This window comes from Bacillus rossius, chromosome 12 (assembly GCF_032445375.1).
Source record: "Bacillus rossius redtenbacheri isolate Brsri chromosome 12, Brsri_v3, whole genome shotgun sequence".
In the NCBI taxonomy this organism is placed as follows: Eukaryota; Metazoa; Arthropoda; class Insecta; order Phasmatodea; family Bacillidae; genus Bacillus; species Bacillus rossius.
The window spans coordinates 13641796-13659185 of record NC_086339.1 but is presented as its reverse complement, the minus strand read 5'-3'; the positions used below and the strand labels follow the sequence as shown (position 1 = coordinate 13659185).

The following is a 17390-nucleotide window of genomic DNA, read 5'->3' as shown; positions in this document are numbered from 1 at the left end:
ACTTCCCCGCTGCGGAAGTTCTAGCCTCAGAGGCTGAAAGGCGTGGTATGACACAAACCTTAAAGATCACAGTATTCATGGTATTCCAGGCTTTACTTGAACAAGACACTAATGCCGGTAATCCAAGACATAAAAATAAGGGTTCAGATGTTGAGTATGCTACACCCGTACCCGAACCACTCCAAAACACATAGCGAAACTATCCTGGAATACAGTTTGCACAATTTTGAGAACCGTCAAATTTGAGACAAGTTACGTGTCACAGACTATATAGGTACGCTTCCTATAGGCGAAAGTTCTTAAAACTGAACAAATTATCTCCTCCAACAACTTTACTCGTCCATTAAAAAATAAATCATTCAAAACACTTTATTACCATCAACATAAATTTTCCAGTGACGTTGAGAAAAAATACAAAACTTCAAATTCGAATTGTAGTTTATTGCTATGATATAAAAAAGAACATATTTACAAAAATATTGCAACAGCAGTACAAAAATTACACTAAAACCATACAGATGGATACAAAATAGTACAAGAAATATATAGAGGTATTACACTAACAGTACAAAAAGAACATTGGTCGATAATGCACAAAACACTTATTTCGTAAAAGAATACTGGGAAACATGTGGCGATCAAGTTGAGCAACATCAAGGCATGGCCGAGGAGAGATCAGAGTCCAGACGACACGAATAATGTCATGGGTTTGCAAATCTCAGGGTCACTTGGTTCAGGATTAAAACCCCCCATCATTGGTTAAATACGATCCGGTTTGTGAAAACTTTTCTACTAGAAGATTTAACTATGTTGAACACTCTCGGCACAGCCTACCAACAAATACATAACACGAAAGTACCTGAATAAAATTTTTATTTTACAAATAGAGATATACGCGAAAACTGCATGACAGGTTTTCCGTGAGTGCGATAAAAAATTCCGTTGCTTACAACGAATCTGGTACACGGGCGTTTATATTAACTTGACTATAATAACCAAATGTAATATCGTGAATTAAACACTAGAGAACAAGCGAAAGATACAAATTTCCGGTAGAACAATTAAGCTTAGAACGTATGGGAACCATGTTCAATCAACGCTCCTAACACGCAATAAGGCATTTTCTTTGGTGCGTGTGAATATAAGCTATTATTATTAGTATTATGTTTCGGCGGGAGGGAATTCAGTTTATTACTTTTGTTTTATTTGATTTTAGGCATTTGTCAGTTCCACATCTGCGCCCGTGATATTGGTCAGCGGACATTACGCCAAGTGGACTGACTGTGCTGAGTTATTTCCAGAACTGTTTTGCGTAAGTCTCGGTGAACGCGCCGTCAGATACTACTAGGGCCAGCCATCTGTTCAAGATCACAGCGGGGAATAAACACCATCCAGTTCATGTGGATCACGACTACAGTCTAGCAGAACACCAGAGACACGCACCGTGTCTGAACGAGTGAGTCAACCTTTTTTTTTTTAAATGTGATTCACCGGCGGTTGACACTGATGTACTAAATATTTGGGAAGAAATAAATCTCCAAAGCTTTTGCCCGGACAACGGGGATTATTTGGCACTTCTGCATGCTGTTAAAAAAATTTAAACGACCTGATCAGCAAAAAAAAATTCAGAGTAATTCCCCAATTAATTTAGCGACAGTTTAACTAACATCTGGACTAAGACTGTTTTGACACTTGCCAGAAGACTGAGTGTAAGAAACATAGCCCAAGGCATTGTTAAGTTCTAAATGACGAGCGGCCATATCGAACTATTGTAGAACTAAAGCTTAGTGGTCATTATAACCAAGGAGTGTCTATGCATGCATTGCACTCATGGATACGGCGTGAAGCCGCATTTTGTCCAGCTCATGTTCGCGGGAGACCCAAAAAAAAAAAAACTGGCTGAAGTGTTAGTGTTTACATTGTGGAAACTGTTTTAAAGGAAGTATCTGTGTTTAACGAAAGGAATTTATGATTAATGGGCTGCTTTTTAACCGTCATCGAACGCGATGTTTCACGCGCTGCAGCATGGCGGTGACGAGGAGGAAAATGACTTCAACCACGCCGCAGCAATGCCCTCTCCCGACAGTTCAGTAACTCCATGACTTCGGAACGCGAACCTGTGCAGCAGAGGCAGAGCAGTACCGGACCCCGGGGCTGTGACGAGACATGGGCCGCTGACTAGAAGTCACACATGGCAGGCTGTGTCGAGACCTTACTACGAGCACGGCAGAACGGCCAGCACGACGGAACTCACATGCGTTCCTTTTCTCTGCGAAGGCACCGCACGAGAACGCCGAAACGCGAGGGATATGGAAACATGCAATCGATTTTTTTTTCTAACGAGAAGAGTTAACATTAATTTTTATTTTTTTCCATCACTGCAGACCTAACTAACAAGATAATTTCGCAACGTTCGAATTATTTCCTTCACGAACTGAGTACCATGAATGGAGCCGTAATGTGTAGGCCACGTCCGAGGTTCTAAAACAACTCAAGAAAGAACGTTCTCGGTTTGAAAATTACGTCGCGAGTTTCTAAAAACTGCCATGCTCGTTCGTCTAAAAAATTTTTCACAACGTTGATTAAGTTTTCTTAAAATTTATGCAGGAGGAGTAAAAAAAACAACTTGTTTTTACAGTTTAACTAACTTGGTTACACTGGTTGGATAAAGGTTGACGAGGAAACGGCTGCGGAGTGTGGGAGGTTGGTGTCCACTGGTGAAGGGGGAGCTCTGAGATCGAAGTGCCGGGGAATGAAGCCCTGAGCTCGCCTCGGGAGGGAGATAGACCAGGGACCTAGACGGCGATGAGGCGCGCCGGGCCGGCCGCCAGGATCCTGGCCGGCGCCGGGGCTACCACAGGGGCCACCACGGGGGCCACGACCTTGGCCGGCACGGCGACGGGCAGGTCGCGCTGCACCACGGCGTTGAAGCCGTTCACGGGGTCGGCGTAGTAGGCGACCGTGCGGCGCGCGCCGTCCGGCTCGATGAGGCTGTAGCTGCCGCGCACCACGCCGCCGTCGCGCGTCTCCTCCTGCGCCTTGGAGTCGCCCGTCAGCGCGTCCTCCACGCTGTACGCGAACTGGTACTGCGGGCGGGCGTCTGGGTACTCGGCCCGCACCAGCGCCGCCGCCGGGGCGGCCACGGGCACCACGCCGCCGCTCGCCGCCGCCGCCGCCGCCACCACGAACAACACCTGCGGCACACACACACACCGGTCACGCCTCTCCGGGGCCTCGCGTCGCATGGTCATTCATTCCGTGTTTCTTTATAGTCTATTGAATCAAGAATTGCAGCAATACAAATTAATAATTGAAGATATGAGTGGATGAAGGTCACATGGAACATGTGCTCATAATGCTTCCATTATTTTTTTAAATGCTTCTTTGACCGGAACTGACACCTTCGTTCGTTTGTAATTTTCTATTTGAGCCTAATACACGTGATTTTAATGGCACATCATGCTTATGTCGACGCAAACATTTGTTATGCCATAAAATAAAAATTAAAACAAAGTGTTATATATAACCTTCATCCGCCCATGTCTTCAATTGTCTATTGCGGTTTTAAGCAGGAGGAGGCCACGTGAAACCTTATTTTTTTATTTATTTTAGTTCTGACCACCTACAACGTAATCCGGCAAACATCCAGAATCATAACTCGTTCGCCCATTCGAGTATGTTACGTCTAGTCGGCTCGGACATGCGTGAACATATTCCAAGGCTCTCGCAGATAAAATTTAGTAAGCGAAACCTAGACAATCACGAATAATCATTGTAACGCGATTCTTGTTGAGATTTCTTGCGACCCTTTTTTCTTTGCTAAGTTATCGTTTACTCGTGTGCACGCTGCGATCACTGATTACTGACCGCCGATGTGACGAGTCATTTAACGAACGCATCACTTCTCTCGTTCCGACGTCTCCTTCCCTCTGCGTCTTATATTCTCCGGAATCGCGTTCAGCTTTTGAGTAATCGACTCTCAGAGAACAGATTCTTTACACATGTAGCGAACGAATAATACTATGCTTTCGATTTGCTCAAAGGTTGGTTCATTCTGAACGAATCGTTCACGAACGACACATCAGTACCACACGCGTCCTCGCAACATGATTTAGAGGTAACATTGGTCCTTCGCTGCGCTATCGAACGTAGTTCCGTGGTCTTTGACAAAATAAACCCCGCCAAATATTTTGTGTTGGTAACAAAACAATTTTGAAGCCTAAAAAAATATTATCAGTGCAAGAAAAGTTTCGCGTCAGCTAATAAATAAGCCGACTCGTTATGATGAAACCAAAACTACTTCACTGGTCTAAAAGCTGTTTCCGAACGATAGACGGACCCTTGAGTATCCTACCAAAGCCAAGTATTTGACCTCACCGTACGGCCGGACTTAGTCCTCCATGGTAATTTATCGCATTATTTCAATTTTATTGCAAATATTAGCGGTGTTTCACTCTATGAGCATTGCTGATAGATATGCCTACGTCAGATAAACTTTACGTCTTATCTGTGAGTTTCAAAAATAAAAGCCAAACAAATATTACAATTGAAAAAACGTTTGCCTGACTAATTGCGTGGTCACTCAACTAGACTTTAACAAGCTGGGTTACTACAGTCAGTCATAGCACAGAAGTGTCGAAGACGTGATGAATACGTGAAGGCGGAGGGCGAAGGGCGAAGAGGAAAGAATTAAAAAAGTTTGCCTGACTAACTGCGTGGTGGCCACTCGACTAGACTTCAACAGCACAGAAGTGTCGAAGACGTGACGAAGACGTGACGAAGACGTGACGAAGACGCGAAGGCGGAGGGCGAAGGGCGGAGAGCTACTCACCGCGACGAGACCCATGGCTAAGCACTGTCGGAAGGTGGTCTGCTGGGAGGAGTGACTGTCGAGGGGCAGCCCGCGGCCGCTATATACCCCCCCGGGGGGCGAGGGTGTCGCAAAGCAGAGCCGCGAGGGCGCTGGCAGCCCGCCGGGGCTGGTGCAACACCCCCCGCCCCCCTAGGGCCATCGCGCAGTCGGGGCACGCAGGGGCGTTTCTCCCGCCGCGACCTTGGCTCGCCTGCCTCACCGCACACTTCGCTCCCGTGCTAAACACGAGTCCTTGTTTTTCAACTGACACTTCTTCGGGCGCGATGGGAGTGGAATTTCAAGGCCGAATTTTAATGCATCTTTGATTGTTTTTTTTTCTAACCTAACTAAAAACTAAGTGTGTTTGGGAGGGGTCTGGGTTAGGGAGGGACCTAAGTGCGTCTCAGGCCGAAGCCTATCACGCCTTAGTCATGCTGGGATTAGCCATGCAGGGAGAGGGTCGCATGCATCATGTGCTAGGAGGGGATTGGCCAGCCATGGCAGCGATTGTTGCCATGACTAAATCCCCTCACTCTTATCTCTAGTGCAAACTACTAGTTAAGTTGGGCCCAGGTAAAACCTGCACAGACACAGGGAAAACCCTGGGCACTTTCATGCGGGATGCAAGTTTGCATGCATTAAATGTAGGAAAGTACAGGAGACAGAGGATGGTCTGGATGAAGAGTTGGTCTGAGTAGAAATGCATCTTTGTCATGGAAAGATTTCTGACGCCAATAGGTTGCGGACGGTGCAGAGAACTCGTCCCCCCACCCCCCTTCGTGGTGGCGTGCGGCTGAGGTTGAACCCCGCCATGCTGCAGGGATAGGCGGGTCGCGGCGGTAGGGACCCGCCTGCGCCTGACGCCACCCAGACTTGGGCCTAGGGCAAACACAACGGGGTTTGAGGTTATTGTGCACCGCGCCACTAGCCATCTTCGCAAGAAAAGGACGTTCTTTCAAGCACGTATTATTTTAATTACTTGTGTGAATAAGTATTGTTACACAGTGTTATATGAGAATTGTTGGGCGCGATGACAGTAAAATTTCAATTTCAATTTCAAGGTTCTAATTTTAATGCAACATTTTGTTTCGAAACGTTTCTGACGCCAAAAAGATATAAAGAGAGCACTTACGAGTCGACGTTTGAATTGCTAAAGAAGTTTCACTTCAATCACATGTAGGCTACTGAGTTACACATGCTTTTTTTCTTTCTGAAATCGGTTTTTGACGATTCCGCCACTACCAACTAAACAGAATAAAACCAAAGAAATTAAATTTTGTTCAGAATAACATCAAGATCTACTTCCCCCCCCCCCCCCCAAGTTTTTTCGGGTTCAGGCTCTGTGTCTCGTCAATACGTATATACGTTTAAATAAATTTATATTTTAATAAAATACCATCTAATTTGTATTTACGTGTCTCGAAGTTCATGAAATTTTTTTTAAGGATTTTCATACGACTTTATTAGAGACTGAAGGTAGTGTTCATTGATGGCTTAAATAATGTTAGTTTAAACTAGTTGTTTCAACAATAATTCATAACCAACCTTAGCTCCTAAAATCGCTCTATTAATTTACATAAATTGCCATCTAATGCAATACTCACAAATTGGCTTTATCTACGTGGTAACTATAAACACCGCAAATACGAATACACAATCAGTGCCTTTAGGAAAAACTAATGTTTATTAATTGATGAATGATATGCTATAAATAAAGAGTTTTAAGACGAAGACTACAGAGACGGTTAATCCAAACTGTATACCACATGTTTTTGCTTTCATTACATGTTAGGACTGTAAAAAATATGCATTTAAGTTCACAAATAAATTTAAAAAAGGACAATATGCAGAAAATAAATTTTATAAACAATTAATCATTATTATGTTACGATTTTATTTACAATTATGTGGAGGGGGAAAAAACATAGAAAAAAATTATTTAAGATTTACTCTCCACCCATTACAAAATTTCACGCATTAGCTTTGGTCTAACAAGTATTTAAAAATATGCATATAAAAATTTTCGACAGACATTCTTCCAAGGTTTTGTTTACTACTGTTAGCGTCAGATATAGAGCACAGGAATACGCTGCGTCCATGTTTATACGAGCGGCGAGAGCAGCTCTCCAAGCACTCGGCTGGGCCAGCGAGGAAGCTGACTGCGCACTTGAAAGCTCCAACGAGAATACATTTTCGGTACAGTTAATAAAAGTTTGTAATTCACATGAAAATAACTTTGCCGCGTTAAAAAAAACTATTCTATCAATTAACTTGTCACGACACATTTTTTTTTTTTTTAAACGAAATACCACTACATCTTCGTGCTACAGCCTCGATTACTTCAGGAGAGTTAAGACCAGGACAAAATCAACACAGCACGCAACATTTGAACATAGCTTGCTTCAATCCGACTAGCGAACGTCCACTGCGATGTACATTTACACAAACACGGCATAAGTTCGCTTAATACTGCGTTATTGCTAAAACCGTGTTACCGTTTTTTTTTTGGCCAACCAGAAGCTCTGAACGTCGTACTACATTGTCATTTGATAAATTTATTTAAAATGTAAGAAAATGTGTTTGTTGGCCAGGGGCGAAAATCTGTAGGATTCGCATGGGGGCCCGCGGGAAATTCACATTGAGAAAGGGGGGGGGGGGGGGGGGGTAATGATGCCCAAAATTTTGCGTGTGGGTTTTAACCAACACGAGTCATCTCAGTGTAGGCTGCTTGTATGTTGTATACTGCCCATATGTTGGCCTAAATGCACGAAATAAGCAGAAAACTTAAAAACATACAGAAATTTTCCATAAAACATATTTCTGACGTTTACGTTTATCAACCCCGTTTTCAGAGCAAGCGGACCCCTTGAGGGATGGGCCTCCTAATTTTTTAGGACCAACCCCCCCTCTCCAGAGTCTACGCCCATGGTGCTGACTATACTGTGGAATTTTATTTTTTTGTGTGGGCACCATGAAGTTACTTATAAATATCACGGCGCGCATTCCGAAAGGGGCAAATTTATTTATGCATTTAATTGCGAAAATACTAAACTATTATTGATTATATTCTGTCACTAGTAATTTTTTTCTCTCTATGATTTCAGATTTCCAACTTCAGCAGGATTATCTTCTATAATATAAAAATGAATTGCAAAATGTGTTGGTAAGCGCATAACTCAACAACGCCTGGACCAATTTGGCCAATTTTTTTTTAAATGTTCATTGAAGTTCAAAGATGGTTTTTACGGCGAGAAAAATTTGAATAATTGCCGGAAAAACCCTAAAACCAGCCCTTTTCTTTTTACCATACAAACGTTTTCTAACTAAAACGAGCACTCATTGTAGTTTAAACAATGTAGGTATGTTCCTAACGTCAAAGAGTCAATTTGCACTTTATTACCTCTGTACAAAGTTCAATCATATCTATCAAAACAGTGTGCGTTGGAGCACAGATAAACAAAAAAAAAAAAAAAACGAAATAGAATAGTTCAATTTGGTCGGCTTCGCGATATTATTTCATTTGTTTTACTTTAAAATGCATCAGTTTTCAAGTCATTACATCAGTCAAACAAAACCAGCATTACCAAAGGTATTTCATAAGTTTAAGTTTTTAAATATGGCTTGAAGGATTTGACTCCAAGTCATATCAAATTTAAAAAAAAGTTGAAACAATAACAAACTGTCAATGTCAGTGGTTTTTTTTCTTGGATTTTACGTTACCTACCCTAATGAGTTTGCTTTTGTTAACTTATACACGAAACAAATTATTACCTATATAGTGTTTTGTGCAGTGTTTATTTACCTATAATCGCTAATTATTGCATGTGACAAAATAATCTATAATATAGATATGACTCCTATTAGACGAATCAATTTATGTAGAAGAACCCGAAATGCTACAAACCAAGCTAATTACCGATCTAATCATGCACTACAATGACAATAAAAATTATTATGTTTCACATGATTAACAATAAAGAGATTACTTTTTTATTTATATTTTTATTTATATGTTTTATTTAATTATATTTCTTATTCACAACACCCTATCACCAGGGTGACGGTTCTGTTCAGGAGAATTTTTTGCCCCGACTATAAAATATGTAGGAACAAAAAAATGTCACATTACAAATCATTTTGACAGGACTTTATTGCAATTTAATTAGGCAGTACGAAGTCTGCCGGGTCAGCTAGTTAATAATAACAACAACAACAACAACAACAACAACAACAACAACAAAGGAATTAGATTACGTTTAGGTACATGTACGAAAAGCAAAGGTTTTCTAAAGTAACACGAAAGAAAAAAAAACTATTATTTTTGGTTGATAACTTCATACAGCACACCAAAGAAAAAATGCTTCATGAATAATTAACGAATGAGTGTTTATTTCATATTAAAAAAAAATACTACCAAATTTTACTCTGTATTGTCTGCAATGTAAATGACATATTTGACTGTTTCCTGTGCCCGATGAAAATACGGGTATCTCAGATAAAAGTTAAATATTTAATGTTTGCGCCACAGTTAGTTTTTAATTTCTGAAGTGGAAATTTTCATGGACTAGGAGATTTGTGATCCAAAAAAAAAAAAAAAATGAAATTAAGAAAATCAAGAAAATCGCAGATTTTCGCGTAGATGTGGATGTAGTACAAATTTAGTTCACTAGAATTGTCTAGTAGTAAATCCTTTCCATTAGGTGACAGTAGTACCAAACGAATAAAATGAGGGAAAAGGGAAGCCGAGTATTCATATGCTTGCAGAGGTGGAGATCGCAACGCATAAAGGGGATAGCATTCAAAATTATTTTGCTTCTAATATTCCGTGTTCTTGCACATGATTTTAAATAATTTTATAATATAACCACATATAATTGTTTATAAAAGTTTTTTTCTAGTTAAAAGTCCTTATTTAATGGATTTTATGAACTTAAAAGCAACTTGTTTTTTGTCATTCCTAGCATGCATTGAAGCAATAAATAGGTTATACGGTTTTGGATTAACAGTTCGTATGTAGCCTACGTTTTCGCGAACTCTTTTTTTTTTACGTATATTGTTCATAAATCAATTTTAAAAAAATGGTTGTCTGTAAAGTCGGTTTACGGACGATAGTTTAACGTGACAACGTCATAACAAAACATTGATGAAATGATTGCATACTTTTATGAATAAAATTGAATCATTTTTATTGAATTATCACTATTTTGTTTGGATACAAAGAAGGAGTGAAATGAAATCTACAATTTAATATATAAATTTACTTTTATTTGCACTCATTAATTCAAATACGTTTATTACTTAAACGAACAGATTATCTTAACTATAACTTTTATACATGTTTGCTATTTAACTTCTTCCAATCTGTGTTATTCTGTTAAGGATAGGACGATGATAGGAAAAGTAGGAAACGAATGGGAGTGTTTCAAGTTTAATGTGCCTCGAAAAAGTCAAATCGAAGGTTGTTCCAATCGAGTGGAAGAGAGATAGATGCGGCGCAAGCGTTCAATGAGCGTAATGGGACAATGTGCGTAACGGGAAAATTAGTCATCCTTTTTCGTGCGTGCAGCCGGCGTTCATCGATTAATTATACGTTGTCACGACAAAAATTAGGTTTTCCAAAATCCCTGAAACAATCAGGTTTCAATGGTTTAGATAAAACTTGATTTTAACTCATTTATGAGTGATATACTAAAAATAAAAGTTTAATACGAAGGTTACATACGATACGATATCCAAAACTGTGTAACATAATTATTTATTGCTTCAATAGTCTGCAAGCTAGGACTGACAAAAAAAAATTCCTTTTAAGGTTCATAAAAACCATTTAATGACTCGCTTATCAAAAAAAAACTATTTTGATAAACAATTAAATGTGGCTATATAATGAATGTGTAAGGGTGTTCTCAAACCCGTCAGCTTTTCCACAGCGACGTACGAGGTGAGTTTCGTCGCACCCCTGAAAGGACACAACCAGCTGCACTCCCCAGCGCGAGGGCAACTCATCTCGCCTGTGGGTAAGACTGCAGTAATGCCCAGTGAGAATAAGCTCCACAGTTACGTGTTTCAAAAATTGTTTCTATTGTGTGGGCGTTGCAGATATTTTTAACGCGTATTGCTTATTTCCAAAATCTTTGTGTTCACAGCTGATGAACAGTGGAGGACGGCGTTAGTGCGGAAAGTCCACAACGCACGAGTATTTCGTATTCTTAATTAAAGCTGATGATTTGTATTAGGTACAACGTGTCATCGAGTGGTCTATGTCCATAATGTTTGAACTTTTTTTTTTGACGTGACAACGTCTAATAAATCGATGAACGCCGGCTGCACGCACGAAAAAGTGTCCCGTTACGCACATTGTTCCGTTACGCTGTGTCCCGTTGCACTCATTGTACGCTTGCGCCGCATCTATCTCTCTTCCACTCGACTGTTTATAAAGTGAAGTGAAAAGTTAATGTGGTTTTCATTGCTTATTACAACTACAATTTCGGTAATAAATGTTAATTATTCTTGCATTTTAAAAATCTGATTTCTAGTGTAATTTCAAGTATTTATTCTTTTATTACTAAAATAAAAATGATTCAATTTTATTCATAAAAGTATGCAATCATTTCATCAATGTTTTTTTATGACGTCACGTTAAACTATCGTCCGTAAACCGACTTTACAGACAACCATTTTTTTTTGTGTTTCGGCAACTAAACACCCTCGCATGTCCCATAGGCTATCCCGTCCACAGATAGCAAAGAAAATCGTTTCGAATTGTTTCACGGGCACATCAGAAGCAATGACTGAAGACAGCGGCTACCCCCTTCAAGGGGTCCTCTGGAGCGACTCCTCCGCCTGCGATGCGCCGTGTGGTCGCTGCGACGCCGTGGCGACATGGCGACACTGCGCTCCGTCGCCAACTGTGTCACCGCCAGACCGCGCTTGGCCAACGGGCGGGATTGGCGCAACTGACCGGCAGGTGTCCGCCGGCGATCTTCTCCCCCTCCCCCTCCACCCTCTCCAACCACAACCCCGACAGAACACACAGGGATCAGTGGTAGCTACCGGGCAGAGCGGGCAGGACCACAGAGAAACGAAGATAAAGGAGTAGCAACTCTGTGTTTTTAACTAACGCTCTTATTTCCTTTGGAAATCAGCGAACTGCGCGGTATTTATAAATAACATAACAACCTTAAAATATTTTTTTTTGTGGTTCGTTCGTTGCGGGAAATACTCACCATATATGTTTAAGATCATCTATCTGGTTTGCAATACGGAACAACCAAAACATACTATGTTAAAATACTTTATTTATTTATTTTTAATTAAAAAACTGCATAGCCGCCAAGGGTGAGTGTTGAAAATCACAACCTCAGCGAACCAGTCTGCGCATGCGCACAGCACATGGCAGCCATGCTTATTCCATTGCCACCAAAGATAATTCAACATTGTCAAAAATATTCCAAGATATATTATTTTGGAACTATAGCCCTACCCAATACGTAACTCCGTTAATACAGCATTCCATAAAATCTCTACTAAGAATGTTTGTAAAATTACTTTTTTTTTTTTAAATTTAAGTTATTATGTTGAAGAAAATTATATGTTTTCTTTGAACTTAAAACTTAATTTTTGATTTTGGCATTTCTCAACCGCACAGCTTTTTTTGGTGGCCATATTCCGTCCTTTCAGCCGCGCCCCGTTGGGCCGGACCGGTCAAGAGGACAATGGTCAATCAGGGGGTTGACACGAGACAGGGACCACGAAGCTCTTGTCTCAAAATTTTTGACGTGACAACTTCTAATAAATCGATGAACGCCGGCTGCACGCACGAAAAAGTGTCCCGTTACGCACATTGTTCCGTTACGCTGTGTCCCGTCAAGCTCATTGTACGCTTGCGCCGCATCTATCTCTCTTCCACTCGATTGGAACAACCATCGATTTGACTTTTTCGAGGCACATTCAACTTGAAACAATCCCATTCGTTTCCTACTTTTCCTATCATCGTACTATCCTTAACAGAATAACACAGATTGGAAGAAGTTAAATAGCAAACATGTATAAGAGTTATAGTTAAAATAATCTCTTCGTTAATGTAATAAACATTCTTAATTTAATGAGTGCAAATAAAAGTAAATTTATCAATTAAATTGTAGATTTCATTTCACTCCTTCTTTGTATCCATACAAAATTGTGATAATTCAATAAAAATGATTCAATTTTATTCATAAAAGTAAGCAATCATTTCATCAATGATTTGTTATGACGTTGTCACGTTAAACTATCGTCCGTAAACCGACTTTACAGACAACTAATTTTTTTAATGTATTCATTTATTCATCTTATTTTTACATGTGGCGAAGTTAAGGCGTGGGTGGACACCGCCTTGTCTTACACTTTGCCACAGATAAAAAAAAAAGGAGTGTGGCTGTGTCATGGACACGGCCGTGTGTTGTACGTGAATACGTGTACGCAACAGATAATATTTTCTATACAAAATACACTATTTTATGTATGTTATAATCATGTTTGAACACTAAGAAGTTGCGTATAGGCCGACATTATATATTTTTGATTATATTTTAATTTTATTTTAACACCATATATATCTATTTTTTCACTGTAACTATTTTACACCAATATTTTATATATGCAATAGATAGATTTTGACGAGAGCTGACGATTGGAACTCAAACGAACGCCTTAGCTTTTCCGAATAAAAAGTTATACTAAATGGAAATCTCGAAACGCAGAAAAATTGATCTCAAAATGGCGGCGCTTCCCCCTCCACCGCGCGCGATGCGTCTCAGTCCTCACTTAGCGTAACGCATTCTTTGATGCTTTAGCTATCCAGTGGTGTAATCAAATTTTGGATTGAGATGATAGATATGTAGCTGCAACACCAAACTGTATCCAGAGATTTTGTTATCATTCATTTTATGAATTGCCTTCCACTATGGAAGCAATTTTAAAGACGTATTCAATTCAAAATATATTACTTTGCAGCGCAAATTCAAATTTGCATCAGTCCGCGCGCGAGTCCACGTCCGTCACCCCGCTGTTTCCCCTCCTTCCCTTTCCACTTCCACTTTGTTTTTACGAGTTCCCCTTCTCACTGGTTTGAGTCGTGCGCTTTATAAGGGCTGTCTGGGTTCTGTTTACATTTCTACTCTGACCAACTCTTCATCCAGATCCATCCTTCTGTTTCCCGTAACCAACCCGCACGCACAATGCATGACTTTTGCACCCCGCATGAATGAGTCCAGGATTTTCCCTCTGTCTATGCAGGTTTTACCTGGGCCCAACTTATCTAGTCACCATCAGAATGCTCGAAAACAGCTCTAAAATTACACGATGCTAAATCGTGAGCTGAAAAGCAAACAAAGGCTTACATGTGCTAATTATACAAAACTCATAATAGGTTGGGTGTCACGAACTTCAATAATACAATCATGCATTGCTGGAAGGCACAAGAGAATAAGTCTAAACGGCCCTGAGCGGGCAGACCAAAATTCGTGACAACCGCGACGTTAAATAAGCCGAAGTAGACCACAAGTTTAAAAATAAGGATTGTCAGTGAGGGGAGTTAGTCATGGCGCCAAACGCAACCATGGCTGGCCAATCCCCTCCTAGCACATGATGCATGGTACCTCTTCTGCATGGCTAAAACCCTGCATGATTAGAGCGTATATTCTTCCCTACCCAGACCTCTACACACTCACAGCTTTAAGGTAGGTTAGGAAACAAATTGTTCAAATATTTACTTATGTTCAGTCAGGCTTACCCACGCCTCGTCAATAGGGCGGGAAGCTCCGGCCTGTGAATTCTCTCTCGCGATGTAGTTGTCACTTGGCCGCCTTGGAATTTCTCCCATTCGGGCGACGAGAGCGGCATTCAAGCGTGGTTCGTAATTTATTTGAATTCCTTTACTGTTCTGCCGTGCTTTCAGGTGTATAACAGCAACGCCATTTGAAATAACGCGCATGTCAGTGCATAAATTAGTATTTTTTTCAGGCAGCTGTCATCAAAATTAGTTGTACCTTAATGGATTGCATTGGTGTCTCCAAATGAGTAATGTTAAAAAGAAAGAAAAAACCCACGCTGAACGGGGCCGTGTCTCGTACGCCGGTCAGGTTTGTTGAATTTTTCCTTATTTTTAAACTTGTGGTCTACTTCGGCTTATTTAACGTCGCGGTTGTCACGAATCTTGGTCTGCCCGCTCAGGGCCGTTTAGTCTTCTTCTCTTGTGCCTTCCAGCAATGCATGTATGTATTATTGAAGTTCGTGACACCCAATGAGTTTTGTATAATTAGCACATGTTAGCCTTCGTTTGCTTTTCAGCTCACGATTTAGCATCGTGTAATTTTAGAGCTTTTTTCGAGCATTCTGATGGTGACTTATGACTGCCCACCCGTTTTGACTTGCCTGGCACACTGTGAATTGAACCAGCTGTTACTTTCACATGGATCAACTCCATAATTTTGTGCTCACGGCTTAAATGCCATGCATGATAAATATTTCATATTTATATTATACTAGATAATGCCCGGCATGCGTTGCAATGCCTCAATCAATTTTTTTTTGTAATTTTTTAAACGTATACTAAGCATTTCTCTTTATCTCTTTAATTCTCTATCTCTCTATGTATATCTCTATAACTCTCTATATCTTTCTATTTATATCTCTATCTCTATACATCTTTCTACATATATATCTCTATATATCTTTCTAGCGGACCCGACAGACATTGTCCTGCCCAAATGTACATATGGCGGTAAGTATTTCTACGCTGGACATTTTGTATCTTCTCATTATACATACCCCTCCTCTTGGGCACGCCACTGCCGTTACCAAAAACCTATCCCATGTTTACGCAGAAGGCAACAACAATGCAAAATCCCGTTGCCATGGAGGCTAATTATCAACAATGCTTAGTTTTTTTGCTTTTAAAGCGTGTTTTTTTAGTTTTTTCTTAACTCAGAATCGAGATAAAATATCCAATTGTGAATCTTAACCATCCTCGAATCCCCGTGAACTCACACAAAAAATTTCATCAAAATCGGTCCAGCCGTCTAGGAGGAGTTCAGTGACATACACACGCACACAAGAAATATATATATATGTATATATAAAGATTTATTTTATATTTTGATTTATATGACTGTCTCTCACTGCGCTGGTTTTGCGCGATCATTTACCTAATTGTGTCAATTGTAAAATAATGTGCTATTTCAATAGTAGTTGTGTTAGAGTTGATCCCTGTATAAGATATTCTCTGCGCGTCGCTATGCACTACACGTAAATTTATTGCTATCTTTCCTAATGGAAATTTTCATAGTATGTGTTTTTCATAATGGTTTTTGCATGTTTCTTCATTATTGATGTTTTATAGGATGTTTGATTTTCGTTTAAGATGTGCAAATTTACTCTAACAACATTATTCATGTTAAAAAACTGTTTCCTTTTTTTGTTTAGTATAATTAAGATAATGAGTCTTACCCCAGTGTTACCCTTTATCGTAATACTCGTTATTGTTATTTTCATAGTTTCTTCATCTGCACTATAGTCGTGCCAACCGTTGTTTAATGTTTGCCCTTGTGGTGTTATTTATATTCACCATTTAAAAAAAAGAATAAAATAGAGTACGTGTCCGCAAGGAATACTATTATTAGGCCACCATTCAGTTGTAACCATCGTCGGGCACGATGGTAGTCACAAGTGGCGTGCCTAAAACCGACTATTTGAAGTTTGGGGGGACCCCTCCCCCACAATACCCTGATAACACAACAAAATATTCTTACCAGGACCTTCCCTCCATTCCAGTAGTAATTTCCTGCTCGTTTTTCATGCATGCCAACTGAACCCCGCACGACTTCTCCCAGGAATTTCCCTATACCTACGCAGGTTTACCTGGGCCTCATTAGGGAGCTTTGGTTGGGACGTAGAAAGGGGTGTCAGTAATGACGCCATTCGCAGACACGGCTGACCAGAAAGCTCAAGTAAAGCACATGATGCACGTGCTTCCAGCGTGTTAAAGTGTACAGGCAGTAGCTTAAGAGACGCTTTACGTCCTTTCCAAACACGGACGCCTCCTAAACAACAAACAACAACAACACCACTCTTGAATTAAGTTAGGTTCAGAAATTTTTAAGGAATCACGTCTGAAGTCCTTGATTCGCTATTTAAGACGGCTCAACAATCCATACCGAAACGTCAGGCACGAAAATATTCCCACGGACGTGGTCTCAACTTCCAGATGCAGAGAAGTAGTCAGTGACTTTAGCCACGAAAGCTTACGATCCAGATTTACATTATTGAGCGTATAGCATCTGATGTCACAAGGCGTATCTTAGTTTTAACGTAGTTAGTGATTCACATTTCGTCATTATAAAACTAAAATTCTAATTGTAAAAATACATTCAGTGATGTGAACAAAATGTTGTGACAATTGAAGTAAGTACTATTTGTTAATAAACGAGCGAGACATTGTTTACGTCTGCTGATTTCAACAGCTCTATTGGAAAATCGTAAGAAAACGTTGGAGCCGTGCTCA

The 17390-nt window shown here is 40.2% G+C and overlaps 2 protein-coding genes across 4 annotated transcripts in view; both read right to left on the bottom strand.

Annotated features, from left to right (window-relative positions):
- Positions 1–17390, bottom strand: part of LOC134537554 (neurobeachin-like protein 1) — a 611081-nt gene that overhangs the window by 36881 nt on the left and 556810 nt on the right. The gene's annotated exons all lie outside the window — the stretch shown is intronic.
- Positions 421–4846, bottom strand: LOC134537222 (cuticle protein 21-like). The gene is made up of 2 exons (XM_063377487.1): positions 4832–4846; positions 421–3194 (listed from the first exon to the last, which is right to left on the bottom strand). The coding sequence occupies exons 1-2, from the start codon at positions 4844–4846 to the stop codon at positions 2796–2798; spliced, it is 414 nt and encodes a 137-aa protein (XP_063233557.1). The 3' UTR covers positions 421–2795.